This window comes from Mizuhopecten yessoensis, unplaced genomic scaffold, assembly GCF_002113885.1.
Source record: "Mizuhopecten yessoensis strain PY_sf001 unplaced genomic scaffold, ASM211388v2 scaffold11021, whole genome shotgun sequence".
In the NCBI taxonomy this organism is placed as follows: Eukaryota; Metazoa; Mollusca; class Bivalvia; order Pectinida; family Pectinidae; genus Mizuhopecten; species Mizuhopecten yessoensis.
In genome coordinates, this window is record NW_018408839.1 from 179,349 (window position 1) to 194,323 (window position 14,975).

A 14,975-nucleotide genomic window follows, 5' to 3' on the forward strand; every position below is an offset into this window, starting at 1 on the left:
ACGTAGTTCCCATGGGTCCTCGAATCATATTTTAGTTTTAGGATAGTATCTCAAACTTTTCCCCATGTTATGATATAGGAACTGAGTCAACGGGGGCACGAACGGAAAATGGATACAATTCTTGTAGCGTAAGTGTGATAATCTCTTCATACTCAGTAATATTATGTGTATTTTTAAGGTGGTGATCTCAATCATATCAGTGTTATGAAGCATTTACCATTGTCACTGTTGTTATTTATATTTAAATAATATGTTTCATTCACTCCTTTTCATGTTCCACGTTCCGTGTAATATATCATGAGCCCGATCCTATGTAAAATTCCGGTAATTTTTGTTTTCTTATATTATGGGTGAGGACAAAACCCGGAATGCACTCAGGCGTGAAGATTATTTTGTTGATTTTTTGTATATATTAGGCTGTATCTCCTATAATATATCATGGATTTTCATTCGGATACCAGTCTAGGAAAGATAATTTTATACCCGTCACAATGATATAAGTTATGCGTACCATTATTTAATATTGAAAGTGAAAGTGGTGGCCGGAATGAACCACTATGAAATAAAAACGGCAATATTTTCAACTGTTTTCGTTCTAATAAATACTCATATCTCAAAAACTACTGAACCGATTTTTGTTCGGTGACCACCCTGGTCAAGGGAATTTTGCACTTGTTAATATGATACCAACTGTTTAAACATATCTTTCATATTAATCGCAAAAGTGGTGGCCGGAATGAATCGAAATCGTTTGAAAAATGACGAAAAAAGGATAACTTTCTCATAACTTTCTGTCTTTTTTTACCCATTACTCGTTAATCGCAGAACCGATTTTTGTTCGGTGACCACTCTAAGCAAGATAATTTTATAATCTTTAGACCGTTTCCACAATTTGTTAAAATAGCATCACAAATAAATATGAAAGATGTGTTTAAACAGTTGGTATCATATTAACAAGGGCAAAATTCCCTTGACCAGGGTGGTCACCGAACAAAAATTGGTTCAGTAGTTTTTGAGATATGAGTATTTATTAGAACGAAAACAGTTGAAAATATTGCCATTTTTATATCATAGTGGTTCATTCCGGCCACCACTTTCACTTTTAATATTAAATAATGGTACGCATAACTTATATCATTGTGACAGGTATAAAATTATCTTTCCTAGACTGGTCTCCGAATGAAAATCCAAGACGTATTGAGGGAGATACAGCCTAATATATACAATAAATTAACAAAAAACTCTCCACGCCTGAGTGCATTCCGGGTTTTGTACTCGCTCTTATATTATGTTTACCCTGCAACCGGAAGTATACTATTGAAATGGCGGCTAATTCGCCAAAGTTTTGGAGTCTGTGATGGTGCTATTACCGATACGCAGGGCATTCTGTACATCTTCCAAAGAGAAAATGGTCAGGATATTGAATGTTGCAGAGAAAAATGATGCCGCGAAGTCAATCGCTGCTGTCATGTCAAGGGGAAGTGCTCGAAAGGTAGGTTATACATTGAGATGCACCGAACTAGTACTGCTGTACTCAGTGGCGCAAATATACATGAATACAGTATACAGTAATGTACAGCTTGGGAGTTATGGAGTTATTTTTAAAAAACCAAGAAAATTTCACGTTTGAGAGCTTTTGATTTTCATAAAGGTTATATCTGATGCAGTTGGAAACACGTTGGGCTTCATGTTGTGATTACTCGTTAGTTTGTTTACATATGCAACAGGGCAAGACAAATTCACGGCAAGACCACAGTCTGAAATATTCTTTTCTTCTTCTTTTGTCAATGTACAGTCCTCCTAGTGGAGTATCACGTACTGCAGTATATGTGCATCATAATGAAAAACGGTCCCTTGTTTGTGGTATCACTTGTAACATTGTTTAGTTTAGTTACAGATACAGGATATGTGTGAAAACATACAAATGTGTATATATATGAAAGTTTTGTTTAAATGAACATCACATATTTAACCAAGTACAGCCATGTCGTAATATTCTGACAGAGCATCATATTTCTGCATGCACATGTATGTGGTATAGAATTTTTAGTATACAGTACAATTGTGTGCATTTGCATTGCACAACATTAAAATGGACCTATTTAGGTTTTACCTTTTTTCACCTGTCACATTCAAGCATGATGCCTCTGAAGTGATATGTATGCAACATAAGTGTTGTAGTAGCTAAAGTATTAAATATAAAAATGCGTCAAATTATATAAATGCAACATACATATTTAAGTGTTGTAGTAGTATTAAATATAAAATTCTACTACCAGGTACAAAAATGAGTTTCAGAAAACTCATGGGTGGATATATTTGAGAAATTCTTTTTACCATTAATTCATCATGATTCAGTGACTGATTTCTCATAATGCAGCATACGTTCCTTATTAAAGCTGCAGGTGCCCTTAAAGTTTTTGACATTTATACACCATTTTGTTACTCTATTTGGTGTTATACAACGTACATGTCTATTTCGCCACTTATATCTTAATGTGGTAATACAAACTAATAACATCTGCAGTCATTGTTCATATTTACTAACTAACATTTGTATATAATTACAGGAACCATTGTAAGGGCTGAATATTGATCCTACTCTAGCTATGAAGCATCTTTATAACAAAGATTGGGAATCAACTGTGATGTATAAAAGGCAGGGCATTCACTACTGGCATAGGTGCCTATTAAACTTGCATTAAATCCCCATTAAAATGCATGCTATTAATATTAAAAAAGAATTACTTTTGCCATTATTTTTTGTTTCATTTTTAGCTCACCTGCCCGAAGGGCAAGTGAGCTTATGCCATGGCGCAGCGTCCGTCGTCCGTCCGTCAACTTTTCCTTTAAAACACTACTTGTCCTTAACGGCCCAGTTGATTTGGACTAAATTTGTTCTGTAGCATCCTTAGGCCAAGGGGAATCAATTTTGTATAAATGATGGGTCTGGCCCCCCTTGGGGCTGTGGGGCGGGGCCCAATAGGGGAAATATAGCAAATTCTTTAAAATCCTTCTTCTTCTGTAGGAATGAAAGGATTTGGTCCATATTTGGTCAGAAGCATCCTTGGGGGAAGGGGAACCAATTTTGTATAAACCGTGGGTCTGGCCCCCCTTGGGGCTGAGGGTCGGGGCCCAATAGGAGAAACATAGCAAATTCTTAATTCTTTAAAATCCTTCTTCTTCTGTAGGAATGAAAGGATTTGTTCCATATTTGGTGTGGCACTGCACCCTTTGGTAAAGGAGACCCCCCCCCCCCGTGGGACCTGAGGGGCAGGGCCCAATAGGGGAAATATAGGTAAAACCTTTATAATCCTTCTTCTACCATAGGGATTAAGGGATATTATCCTAATATAGTCTGGAGCATCCTTAGGCAAAAGGGACTCAATTTTGTATAAACGGTGTGTCTGACCCCTCTGGAGGCAGAGAGGCGGGGCCCAATGGGGGAAATAGAGGTAAAACCTTTAAAATCCTTCTTCGACCATCAGGATTATGGGATTTTATCCTCATTTAGTCCGGAGCATCCTTGGGTCAAGGGGACTCAATTTTGTATAATTGGTGGGTATGACCCCCCTAGGGGTGGGGCTCTGTTTGAAGTTTGTTCTCACTATACCTCAAGTACTGTATGGATATTTCTGAAATTTCATATGTACTTACAGCACCTACTTCATACCAATTATTTTAAACATATTCAGGTGAGCGATACAGGCCCTCTGGGCCTCTTGTTTTGAAAGAAAATGGAGTGTTTTGATTAATGGCCATTTATCGTCCATTAATATATCAAATTCCTATTAAAATATTAAATAATTATTCTATCTTACTATGTCACCATTATTATTTCAATGTCCATTATATTTTGTTTTTATTGTTAATAAAGTCCATTATTTTGTTATTAATGCCCATTACTTAAGGTATTTAATGACCATTATTTATCATCTTAAATCTAATTGCCATTACTTAAAATAATAGGGGCAACAATGGCCATTTTATATACCATTTCAAGACACATCTTGTAGTAATGGCCATTATTTTACAAATATTGTTACTCTTGGTGCTGAGTGACAGAGGCGGGAGCTCAACATTTTTTGTCATGATGTTTTAATTTCTAGGTGAACAGTACAGGCCTTCCTTGCCTCTTGCTTTTATATCTGTTTGTTTTTACTAATTTTTTGTTGTTGTAGAGGGAAGGATTTTCCAAATTCAACAAGATTTATGAATTTGAGTACAACATTCTGAATCACAACAATTGCACTATGACCATGACATCAGTGTCCGGCCATCTTTTAGGGCTGGACTTCATAGGCAATTACAAGAAATGGTGAGTATCTCCTTGTTTTGTAAATATATACATGTATTACGGTAAAGCTATAAACTTGTTTACTATGTTTGTATGCATTGTTGACGTTTGTTCCCTCTATTTCCCTCTAGGTATATCTGTAATCCTGTTGCTGTGTACTATGTTTGTATGCATTTTTGACGTTTGTTCCCTATATTTACCTCTAGGTAAAGCTGTAATCCTGTTTCTGTTTTCTATGTTTGTATGCTTTGTTGACGTTTGTTCCCTATATTTACCTCTAGGTAAAGCTGTAATCCTGTTTCTGTTTTCTATGTTTGTATTCATTGTTGACATTTGCTCCCTCTATTTACCTTCTAGGTATAGTTGTAATCCTGTTGCCCTATTTACTATGTTTGTAAGCATTGTTGATGTTTGTTCCCTCTATTTCCCTCCTGTTTACTATGTTTGCATGCATAGTTTACATTTGTTCCCTATATTTACCTCTAGGTACAGCTGTAATTCTGTTGCTGTTTACTATATTTGTATGCATTGTTGATATTTGTTCCCTCTATTTGCCTCGAGTTATAGCTGTAATCCTCTATTTGGTGTTATACAACATACATGTCTATTTCGCCACTTATATCTTAATGTGGTAATACAAACTAATAACATCGGCAGTCATTGTTCATATTTACTAACTAACATTTGTATATAATTACAATGGTTCCTGTAATTATATACAAATGTTAGTTAGTAAATATGAACAATGACTGCCGATGTTATTAGTTTGTATTACCACATTAAGATATAAGTGGCGAAATAGACATGTATGTTGTATAACACCAAATAGAGGATTACAGCTATACATAGAGGTAAATAGAGGGAACTGTGTGTCATATAGAGGAGGTCAAACATAGTAAACAGGGCAACAGGATTTCAGCTATTCCTAGAGGGAAATAGAGTGAACAAACGGCAACAATGAATACAAACATAGTAAATAGGGCAACAGGATTACAACTATACCTAGAAGGTAAATAGAGGGAACTGTGTGTCATATAGAGGAGGTCAAACATAGTAAACAAGTTTATAGCTTTACCGTAATACATGTATATATTTACAAAACAAGGAGATACTCACCATTGCTTGAAATTACCTATGAAGGACAGCCCTCAAAGATGGCCGGACACTGATGTCATCGTCATAGTGCAATTGTTGTGATTCAGAATGTTGTACTCAAATTCATAAATCTTGTTGAATTTGGAAAATCCTTCCCTCTACTGCCACAAAAAATTAGCAAAAACAAACAGATATAAAAGCAAGAGGCAAGGAGGGCTTGTACTGTTCACCTAGAAATTAAAACATCATGACACCTAGAGGGAAATAGAGTGAACAAACGGCAACAATGAATACAAACATAGAAAACAGGGCAACAGGAATACAGCTATACCTAGAGGGAAATAGAGTGAACAAACGGCAACAATGAATACAAACATAGTAAATCAACAATGCATTCAAACATAGCAAACAGCAACAGGATCACAGCTATACCTAGAGGGAAATATAGGGAACAAACGTCAGTGAGCTAAAAACAACATAGACTGCTGTATCTTTATACAAGAAGCCCAGAGGGCCTGTATCGCTCACCTGAACATGTTTAAAATAATTGGTATGAAGTAGGTGCTGTAAGTACATATGAAATTTCAGAAATATCCATACAGTACTTGAGTTATAGTGAGAACAAACTTCAAACAGAGCCCCACCCCTAGGGGGGTCATACCCACCGTTTATACAAAATTGGTTCCCCTTCCCCCAAGGATGCTTCTGACCAAATATGGACCAAATCCTTTCATTCATAGTAAACAGGGCAACAGTACTACAGCTATATCTAGAGGTAAATAGAGGGAACAAACATCAACAATGCTTACAAACATAGTAAATAGGGCAACAGGATTACAACTATACCTAGAAGGTAAATAGAGGGAGCAAATGTCAACAATGAAACCAAACATAGTAAACAGGAGGGAAATAGAGGGAACAAACGTCAGTGAGCTAAAAACAACATAGACTGCTGTATCTTTATACAAGAAGCCCAGAGGGCCTGTATCGCTCACCTGAACATGTTTAAAATAATTGGTATGAAGTAGGTGCTGTAAGTACATATGAAATTTCAGAAATATCCATACAGTACTTGAGTTATAGTGAGAACAAACTTCAAACAGAGCCCCACCCCTAGGGGGGTCATACCCACCGTTTATACAAAATTGAGTCCCTTTTGCCTAAGGATGCTCCAGACTATATTAGGATAATATCCCTTAATCCCTATGGTAGAAGAAGGATTTTAAAGAATTTGCTATATTTCCCCTATTGGGCCCCGCCCCACAGCCCCAAGGGGGGCCAGACCCACGGTTTATACAAAATTGGTTCCCCTTCCCCCAAGGATGCTTCTGACCAAATATGGACCAAATCCTTTCATTCATAGTAAACAGGGCAACAGGACTACAGCTATACCTAGAAGTGAATAGAGGGAACAAATGTCAACAATGAAACCAAACATAGTAAACAAGTTTATAGCTTTACCGTAATACATGTACATATGGGGTATTAAGGGATTTTATCCTAATTTAGTCTGGAGCATCAATGGGCCAAGGTGACTCAATTTTGTATAAGCAGTGGGTTTGGTCTCCCAAGGGGCAGACGGGTGGGGCCCAATAGGAGAAATAGAGGTAAAACCTTTAAAATCCTTCTTCTACCATAGGGATTAAGAGATTTTATCCTAATTTAGTCTGGAGCATCAATGGGCCAAGGTGACTCAATTTTGTATAAACGGTGGGTATGACCCCCCTAGGGGTGGGGCTCTGTTTGAAGTTTGTTCTCACTATAACTCAAGTACTGTATGGATATTTCTGAAATTTCATATGTACTTACAGCACCTACTTCATACCAATTATTTTAAACATGTTCAGGTGAGCGATACAAGCCCTCTGGGCTTCTTGTATAAAGATACAGCAGTCTATGTTGTTTTTAGCTCACTGACGTTTGTTCCCTATATTTACCTCTAGGTAAAGCTGTAATCCTGTTTCTGTTTTCTATGTTTGTATGCTTTGTTGACGTTTGTTCACTCTATTTACCTCTAGGTACAGCTGTAATTCTGTTGCTGTTTACTCTGTTTGTATGCATTGGTGACGTTTGTTCCCTATATTTACCTCTAGGTAAAGCTGTAATCCTGTTGCTGTTCACTATGTTTGTATGCCTTGTTGACGTTTGTTACCTCTATTTCCCTCTAGGTATATCTGTAATCCTGTTGCCCTATTTACTATGTTTGTATGCAGTGTTGACGTTTGTTCCCTATATTTCCCTCTAGGTATATCTGTAATCCTGTTGCTGTTTGCTATGTTTGTATGCATTGGTGACATTTGTTCCCTGTATTTACCTCTAGGTAAAGCTGTAATCCTGTTGCTGTTTGCTATGTTTGTATGCAATGTTGACCTTTGTTCCCTCTATTCACTTCTAGGTATAGCTGTAGTCCTGTTGCTGTTTACTATATTTGTATGCATTGTTGACGTTTGTTCCCTCTATTTACCTCTAGATATAGCTGTAATACTGTTGCCCTGTTTGATATGTTTGAATGCATTGTTGACGTTTGTTCCCTCTATTTCCCTCTAGGTATAGCTGTAATCCTGTTGCTGTTTACTATGTTTGTATGCATTGTTGACGTTTGTTCCCTCTATTTACCTCTAGGTATAGCTGTAATCCTGGTGCTGTTTACTATGTTTGTATGCATTGTTGACGTTTGTTCCCTCTATTTACCTCTAGGTATAGCTGTAATCCTGTTGCCCTGTTTGATGTGGAGGTGGAGAAGTACTGTCCTCAAAATTTTATGGACATCAAAGTGAGTACTGTAAAACAGCATGTATTAGGGGATGAATTGCTGTTTACAATCAAATTTTTTCAAGGATTTTATATTATTCATGTGGAATTGTTCTTTACGATATGATTTGAATTTTAAAAAACCCAATGTTATAGTAATATCAGACCTTTTACTTTCTGATTTATACAAATTTTAGTCTATTATGTATATATTATCATTCAGTTTATATTGTTTTATATAGTTGTGTAATTGATCCTTTGTTATTGTTGTCTGGGTTGGTTTCAATACGCATGCTGTCAAAATTGTAAGTAAATGTCCTTCCTAATACATATACTCTGTTACAACTTAAGCGAAATATAATGTCCTGACCAAGTCATCATTTATGTTAATACCACTGGCTATGGATTCTTGCATCAGTGACTACACCTGTACTGATGCTATGTGTTCTATGTAGAGAACTCTCGAAAGAGAGGTAAAAGGAGCACAGTCCCTTATCATCTGGACAGACTGTGACCGTGAAGGCGAAAACATTGGGTTTGAAGTCATTCAAGTTTGTAAAAATGGTATGTACATGTAGGAATAAGCAAATTAAATGGTTTGAAAGAATTCCATTAACTTTTCTAAAATATAAATTTCTGTCTTGTGTTATTGATGAAAACCAGTTATTTTATGGACAAACAACAAGTATAACAGCTATAGTGGTTGCCTATGCATATTGTTTAAAACCTTTAACTTGTACTAATTTACCAAGGAAGCTAAGTTTTTTATAATGTACTGTTTGGGGTGCACATTCTGTGGAAAATGCTACAGTCATTGATGAGTCCCATAAATATAACCTTTCAAACCTGATTAAAGCTTTGAAAGTTTTTAACTAATAGTATACATGTACATATGGGGTTAGATAGTGTTTGGTGTAATACATGTACATATGGGGTTAGATAGTGTTTAGTGTAATACATGTACATATGGTGTTAGATAGTGTTTGGTGTTATACATGTACATATGGGTTTAGATAGTGTTTGGTGTAATACATGTTCATATGGGGTTAGATAGTGTTTGGTGTTATACATGTACATATGGGTTTAGATAGTGTTTGGTGTAATACATGTACATACGGGGTTATATAGTGTTTGGTGTAATACATGTACATGTGGGGTTAGATAGTGTTTGGTGTTATACATGTACATATGGGTTTAGATAGTGTTTGGTGTAATACATGTAACTATGGGGTTAGATAGTGTTTGGTATAATACATGTACATATGGGGTTAGTTAGTGTTTGGTGTAATACATGTACATACGGGGTTATATAGTGTTTGGTGTAATACATGTACATGTGGGGTTAGATAGTGTTTGGTGTTATACATGCACATATGGGGGTAGATAGTGTTTGGGGTAATACATGCACATATGGGGTTAGATAGTGTTTAGTGTAATACATGTACATACGGGGTTATATAGTGTTTGGTGTAATACATGTAACTATGGGGTTAGATAGTGTTTGGTGTTATACATGTACATATGGGGTTAGATTGTGTGTGGTGTAATACATGTACATACGGGGTTATATAGTGTTTGGTGTAATACATGTACATACGGGTTTATATAGTGTTTGGTGCAATACATGTACATATGGGGTTAGATTGTGTGTGGTGTAATACATGTACATATGGTGTTAGATAGTGTTTGGTGTTATACATGCACATATGGGGGTAGATAGTGTTTGGGGTAATACATGCACATATGGGGTTACATAGTGTTTGGTGTAATACATGTAACTATGGGGTTAGATAGTGTTTGGTGGAATACATGTACATATGGGGTTAGATAGTGTTTGGTGGAATACATGTACATATGGGGTTAGTTAGTGTTTGGTGTAATACATGTAACTATGGGGTTAGATAGTGTTTGGTGGAATACATGTACATATGGGGTTAGATTGTGTGTGGTGTAATACATGTACATATGGGGTTAGTTAGTGTTTGGAGTAATAGATGTACATATGGGGTTAGATAGTGTTTAGTGTAATACATGTACATACGGGGTTATATAGTGTTTGGTGTAATACATGTACATATGGTGTTAGATAGTGTTTGGTGTTATACATGCACATATGGGGGTAGATAGTGTTTGGGGTAATACATGCACATATGGGGTTACATAGTGTTTGGTGTAATACATGTAACTATGGGGTTAGATAGTGTTTGGTATAATACATGTACATATGGGGTTAGATTGTGTGTGGTGTAATACATGTACATACGGGGTTAGATAGTGTTTGGTGTAATACATGTATCCTAACTATTAGTTATGTAATTCACTGCATTATCAACCTGTATTCAAACAGTTTATTTTGCTGTTGTTAAATTTGTACACTCCATAAAGTTCAGAGTTTTTATCAGTATGAATCCTTGTTCTGGCTTTACATGCGCAGTCATTCTGTTTCAGTAAAACCGAACATACCAGTATACCGAGCAAGGTTTTCTGAGATCACTCCACAGTAAGTTGATGGAACACAGGAATTTCCTGACATTAAAATCAGTAGAAATTTAATAAATTTGTGGTTCATTTGTAATATGATTTTCTCTCCTAGGATATATATAAGTACAAAACATTATCACAAAGATTAATAATGTGACTTTACATTTAACATTTTTCGACACATATTTGCCATTTATACTTACATTGGTTTAGTGAGCCCTCTAACGTTATCATTATGTATGGTTTCTGTAGTGATTCATTATAGTATTCATTCTTTAACATAATTAAAAAAAATATATGTTAATGCTGTAGCGCATTGTCTCCCCTCAGTCTGTCTTGTCAGCTTCTCCTTGAAAGCCTACTCCTAAATGCCTGATTACAATTTAACAAAATTTGATCTGATATATTTTATGTGCAAGGCCAAGGAGACTCAATGTTGTAAAAAAAAAAATATAATACAGGAATGTGCACACATTATTCTATCCTAATGTTTTGTATGAAATTCAGCAGTCTATGTTGTTTTTAGCTCACCTGGTCCAAAGGACCATGGTGAGCTTATGCCATACCGCAGCGTCCGTCATCCGTCCGTCAACTTTTCCTTTAAAACGCTACTCGTCCTGAACGGCCAAGATGATTTTCACTAAATTTGGTCTGGAGTATCCTTAGGCCAAGGGGACTCAATTTTGACTTAACGGCGGGTGTGGCCCCCCTGGGGGCTGAGGGGCTGGGCCCAATAGGGGAAATAGAGGTAAAACCTTGAAAATCCTTCTTCTACCATAGGGATTAAGAGATTTTATCCTAATTTAATCTGGAGCATCCTTGGGTCAAGGGGACTCAATTTTGTATAAATGGTGGGTGTGGACCCCTAGGGGATAAGGGGCGGGGCCCAATAGGGGAAATTTAGCAAATTATTCTTTAAAATCCTTCTTCTTTTGTAGGAATGAAAGGATTTTGTCCATATTTGGTCAGAAGCATCCTTGGGGGAAGGGAACAATTTTGTATAAATGGTGGGTCTGGCCCCCCTGGGGGCTGAGGGGCGGGGCCCAATAGGGGAAAATATAGCAAATCCTTTAAAATTCTTCTTCTTCTGTAGGAATGAAAGGATTTGTTCCATATTTGGTCTGAAGCATCCTTGGGTGAAGGGGAACCAATTTTGTATAAACCGTTGGTCTGGCCCCACAGGGGCCTGAGGGGTGGGGCCCAATAGGGGAAACATAGCAAATTATTCTTTAAAATCCCTCTTCTTCTGTAGGAATGAAAGGATTTGGTCCATATTGGGGAAATAGAAGTAAAACCTTTATAATCCTTCTTCTACCATATGGATTAAGGGATTTTATCCTAATACATTCTGGAGCATCCTTGAGCAAAAGGGGCTCAATTTCGTATAAACAGCGAGTGTGGCCCCCCTGGGGGCAGAAGGGAGGGGCCCAATACGGGAAACAGCAAATTCTTCAAATACCTTCTTCTTCTGTACGAATGACAGGATTTTGTCCAAATTTGGTATGAAGCACCCTTGGGTGAAGGGGAACCAATTTTGTAGAAACGGTGTGTCTAACCCCCCTGGAGGCAGAGAGGCGAGGCCCAATACGGGAAATAGAGATAAAACCTTTAAAATCCTTCTTCTACCCTAGGGATTAAGGGATTTTATCCTAATTTAGTCTGGAGCATCCTTGGGCCAAGGGGACTCAATTTTGTATAAGCAGTGGTTGTGGTCTCCCAGGGGGCAGAAGGGCGGGGCCCAATAGGAGAAATAGAGGTGAAACCTTTAGAATCCTTCTTTGACCATCGGGATTAAGGGATTTTATCCTTATTTAGTCTGGAGCATCCTTGGGTCAGAGGACTCAATTTTGTATTAACGGTGGGTATGACCCCCCTAGGGGCATAGGGGTGGGGCTCTGTTTGATTTTGTTGTCTCTATATCTCAAGTACTGGATGGATCATTCTGAAATTTCATATGTACTTACGTCCTACCATGGAGTGCTATATCTTTACTTCATGCCAATTATTTTAAACATGTTCAGGTGAGCGATACAGGCCCTCTGGGCTTCTTGTATAAAGATACAGCAGTCTATGTTGGTTTATAGAGATACAGCAGTCAATGTTGTTTTATAGAGATACAGCAGTCTATGTTGTTTTATAGAGATACAGCAGTCTATGTTGTTTCATAGAGATACAGCAGTCAATGTTTTCTAGAGATACAGCAGTCTATGTTGTTTTAAAGAGATACAGCAGTCTATGTTGTTTTATAGAGATACAGCAGTCAATGTTGTTTTATAGAGATACAGCAGTCTACGTTTTATAGAGATACAGCAGTATACATTGTTTTATAGAGATACAGCAGTATACATTGTTTTATAGAGATACAGCAGTCTATGTTGTTTTATAGAGTAACAGCAGTCAATGTTGTTTTATAGAGATACAGCAGTCTATGTTGTTTTATAGAGATACAGCAGTCTATGTTGTTTTATAGTGATACAGCAGTCTATGTTGTTTTATAGAGATACAGCAGTTGATGTTGTTTTATAGAGATACAACAGTCTATGTTGTTTTATAGAGATACAGCAGTCTATGTTGTTTTATAGAGATACAGCAGTCTATGTTGTTTTATAGAGCAATCCAAAGAGCCTGTAGAAACCTACTTGAACCTGACAAGAACACCAGTGATGCTGTAGATGTCCGAATGGAGCTGGACCTAAGAATAGGTCTGTGATTTCAGAAGTTAAAGATAACTACATCCTGCCAATGAAATAACTGTATAGCTATGGAAATGTCTTACTCATAAAAGCCTTATGTGCGATTGGAATTTGTTTATGTGCATGGAAATAACACTTCTGAATAAAAAAAAATAATTTCAGCCCAATTGTACAGAATTACTAATTTACTGGTAAACAGAAACATATTGATCCTGTGATTTTATTTTATTCTTTACTTCTATTTCAGGGGCTGCATTTACAAGATTCCAGACGTTAAGACTACAGAAAATATTCCCTGAGGTTCTGTCAGATCAGCTGATCAGCTACGGCAGCTGTCAGTTCCCTACCCTTGGTTTTGTGGTGGAAAGATACAAACAAGTTCAAGCTTTTGTACCAGAGCCATTTTGGAAGATCAAAGGTAGTTTTTGAACAGAAAATAACGAAAAATATATATTGTTTGGAAAAAAATATTCATTTAAAAATGATTTAAAGATGACCTGGTGTAAAATTCATCTGTTGCTTGTGAAGTTATTAACATTTTGTTGGAAGATATTCATACCTAGTTCTTTGACAAAGTTCTCTACTGTACAAAATATCAATTCTGTTGTGTTTTTATATGCCTGTCAAATTTGACAGGAGTATTATGTTAAAGGTCCGTCCGTCTGGCATAAACTTTTGTTTGTCCGGCAATCTCCTCCTACATTTTTCGACCGATCTCTTTGAAACTGTGTTTACAATATAACTATGATATGAAGTTGTGTCTCCCGTAAAAGAATTTTGATTCGACAATTTTTGCAAACGTTATTGCCCTTTGTTCATTGCAGTATTTGATTTTTTATCTGGAGATTTTCTCCTACATTTTTTATTGCATGTCAGCTAACCACTCTTAGAATGATGCAGATCTTATTTCAATGTAAGAAAGTATATAACACTATTGCATTCAATGGGCGTATATTGTTCCACCCCGCGGTACTCTTGTTTGGACTTTACATTTCATTCAGTGAACATCAATTTTCTATTTATATTTTTCCAGTGACCCACAAACAGGAAGACAGTAACATAGAATTCAGCTGGAAAAGGTTTGTATAATAGGTAAACCGCACATCATGATCCTTTCAGATAAACGTGAATATTGTGTTAGAAATTTACTGTTAAATTTTATACAACAGTTTTACTATGATATTAATAACTTTCTATCAAAATATGATACAATATACTTGTAACTATGTTAATATAGATTTCTTGATTTCCAGAAATATATCTGGGATATATTTACTAAAAAATATTATTATGTAGAATTCTGTATTCTGTATTGTCATGTGGTAGATTTGTGTTTGTAAGCATACCTTGTCATGGCTTGGAGTGTGGGGAGGGGGCCCGTAGTGTCATGTGGTAGGTTTGTGTTTGTAAGCATACCTTGTCATGGCTTGGAGTGTGGGGAGGGGACCTGTAGTGTCATGTGGTAGTTCTGTCTTTGTAAGCATACCTTGTCATGGCTAGGAGTGCGGGGAGGGGACCTGTATTGTCATGTGGTAGATTTGTGTTTGTAAGCCTACCTTGTCATGGCTAGGAGTGTGGGGAGGGGACCAGTAGTGTCATGTGGTAGTTCTGTCTTTGTAAGCATACCTTGTCATGGCTAGGAGTGCGGGGAGGGGACC

The 14,975-nt window shown here is 36.8% G+C and overlaps 1 protein-coding gene across 2 annotated transcripts in view; it reads left to right on the forward strand.

The window, feature by feature from the left end:
- The first annotated feature begins 1,309 nt into the window (after positions 1 to 1,309).
- LOC110464690 (DNA topoisomerase 3-alpha-like) overlaps positions 1,310 to 14,975 on the forward strand; it is a 38,025-nt gene continuing 24,359 nt past the window's right edge. The window contains exons 1-9 of one of the 2 annotated variants that reach the window (XM_021520036.1): positions 1,406 to 1,492; positions 2,571 to 2,683; positions 4,182 to 4,318; positions 8,090 to 8,165; positions 8,599 to 8,707; positions 10,592 to 10,643; positions 13,235 to 13,326; positions 13,565 to 13,735; positions 14,351 to 14,396. In XM_021520036.1, coding sequence (XP_021375711.1) covers positions 4,254 to 4,318; positions 8,090 to 8,165; positions 8,599 to 8,707; positions 10,592 to 10,643; positions 13,235 to 13,326; positions 13,565 to 13,735; positions 14,351 to 14,396 — 611 coding nt within the window. In that variant the 5' untranslated portion in view covers positions 1,406 to 1,492; positions 2,571 to 2,683; positions 4,182 to 4,253. Of the gene's footprint in view, positions 1,493 to 2,570; positions 2,684 to 4,181; positions 4,319 to 8,089; positions 8,166 to 8,598; positions 8,708 to 10,591; positions 10,644 to 13,234; positions 13,327 to 13,564; positions 13,736 to 14,350; positions 14,397 to 14,975 lie in introns of both variants that reach the window. The other variant, XM_021520035.1, reaches the window with a different exon arrangement.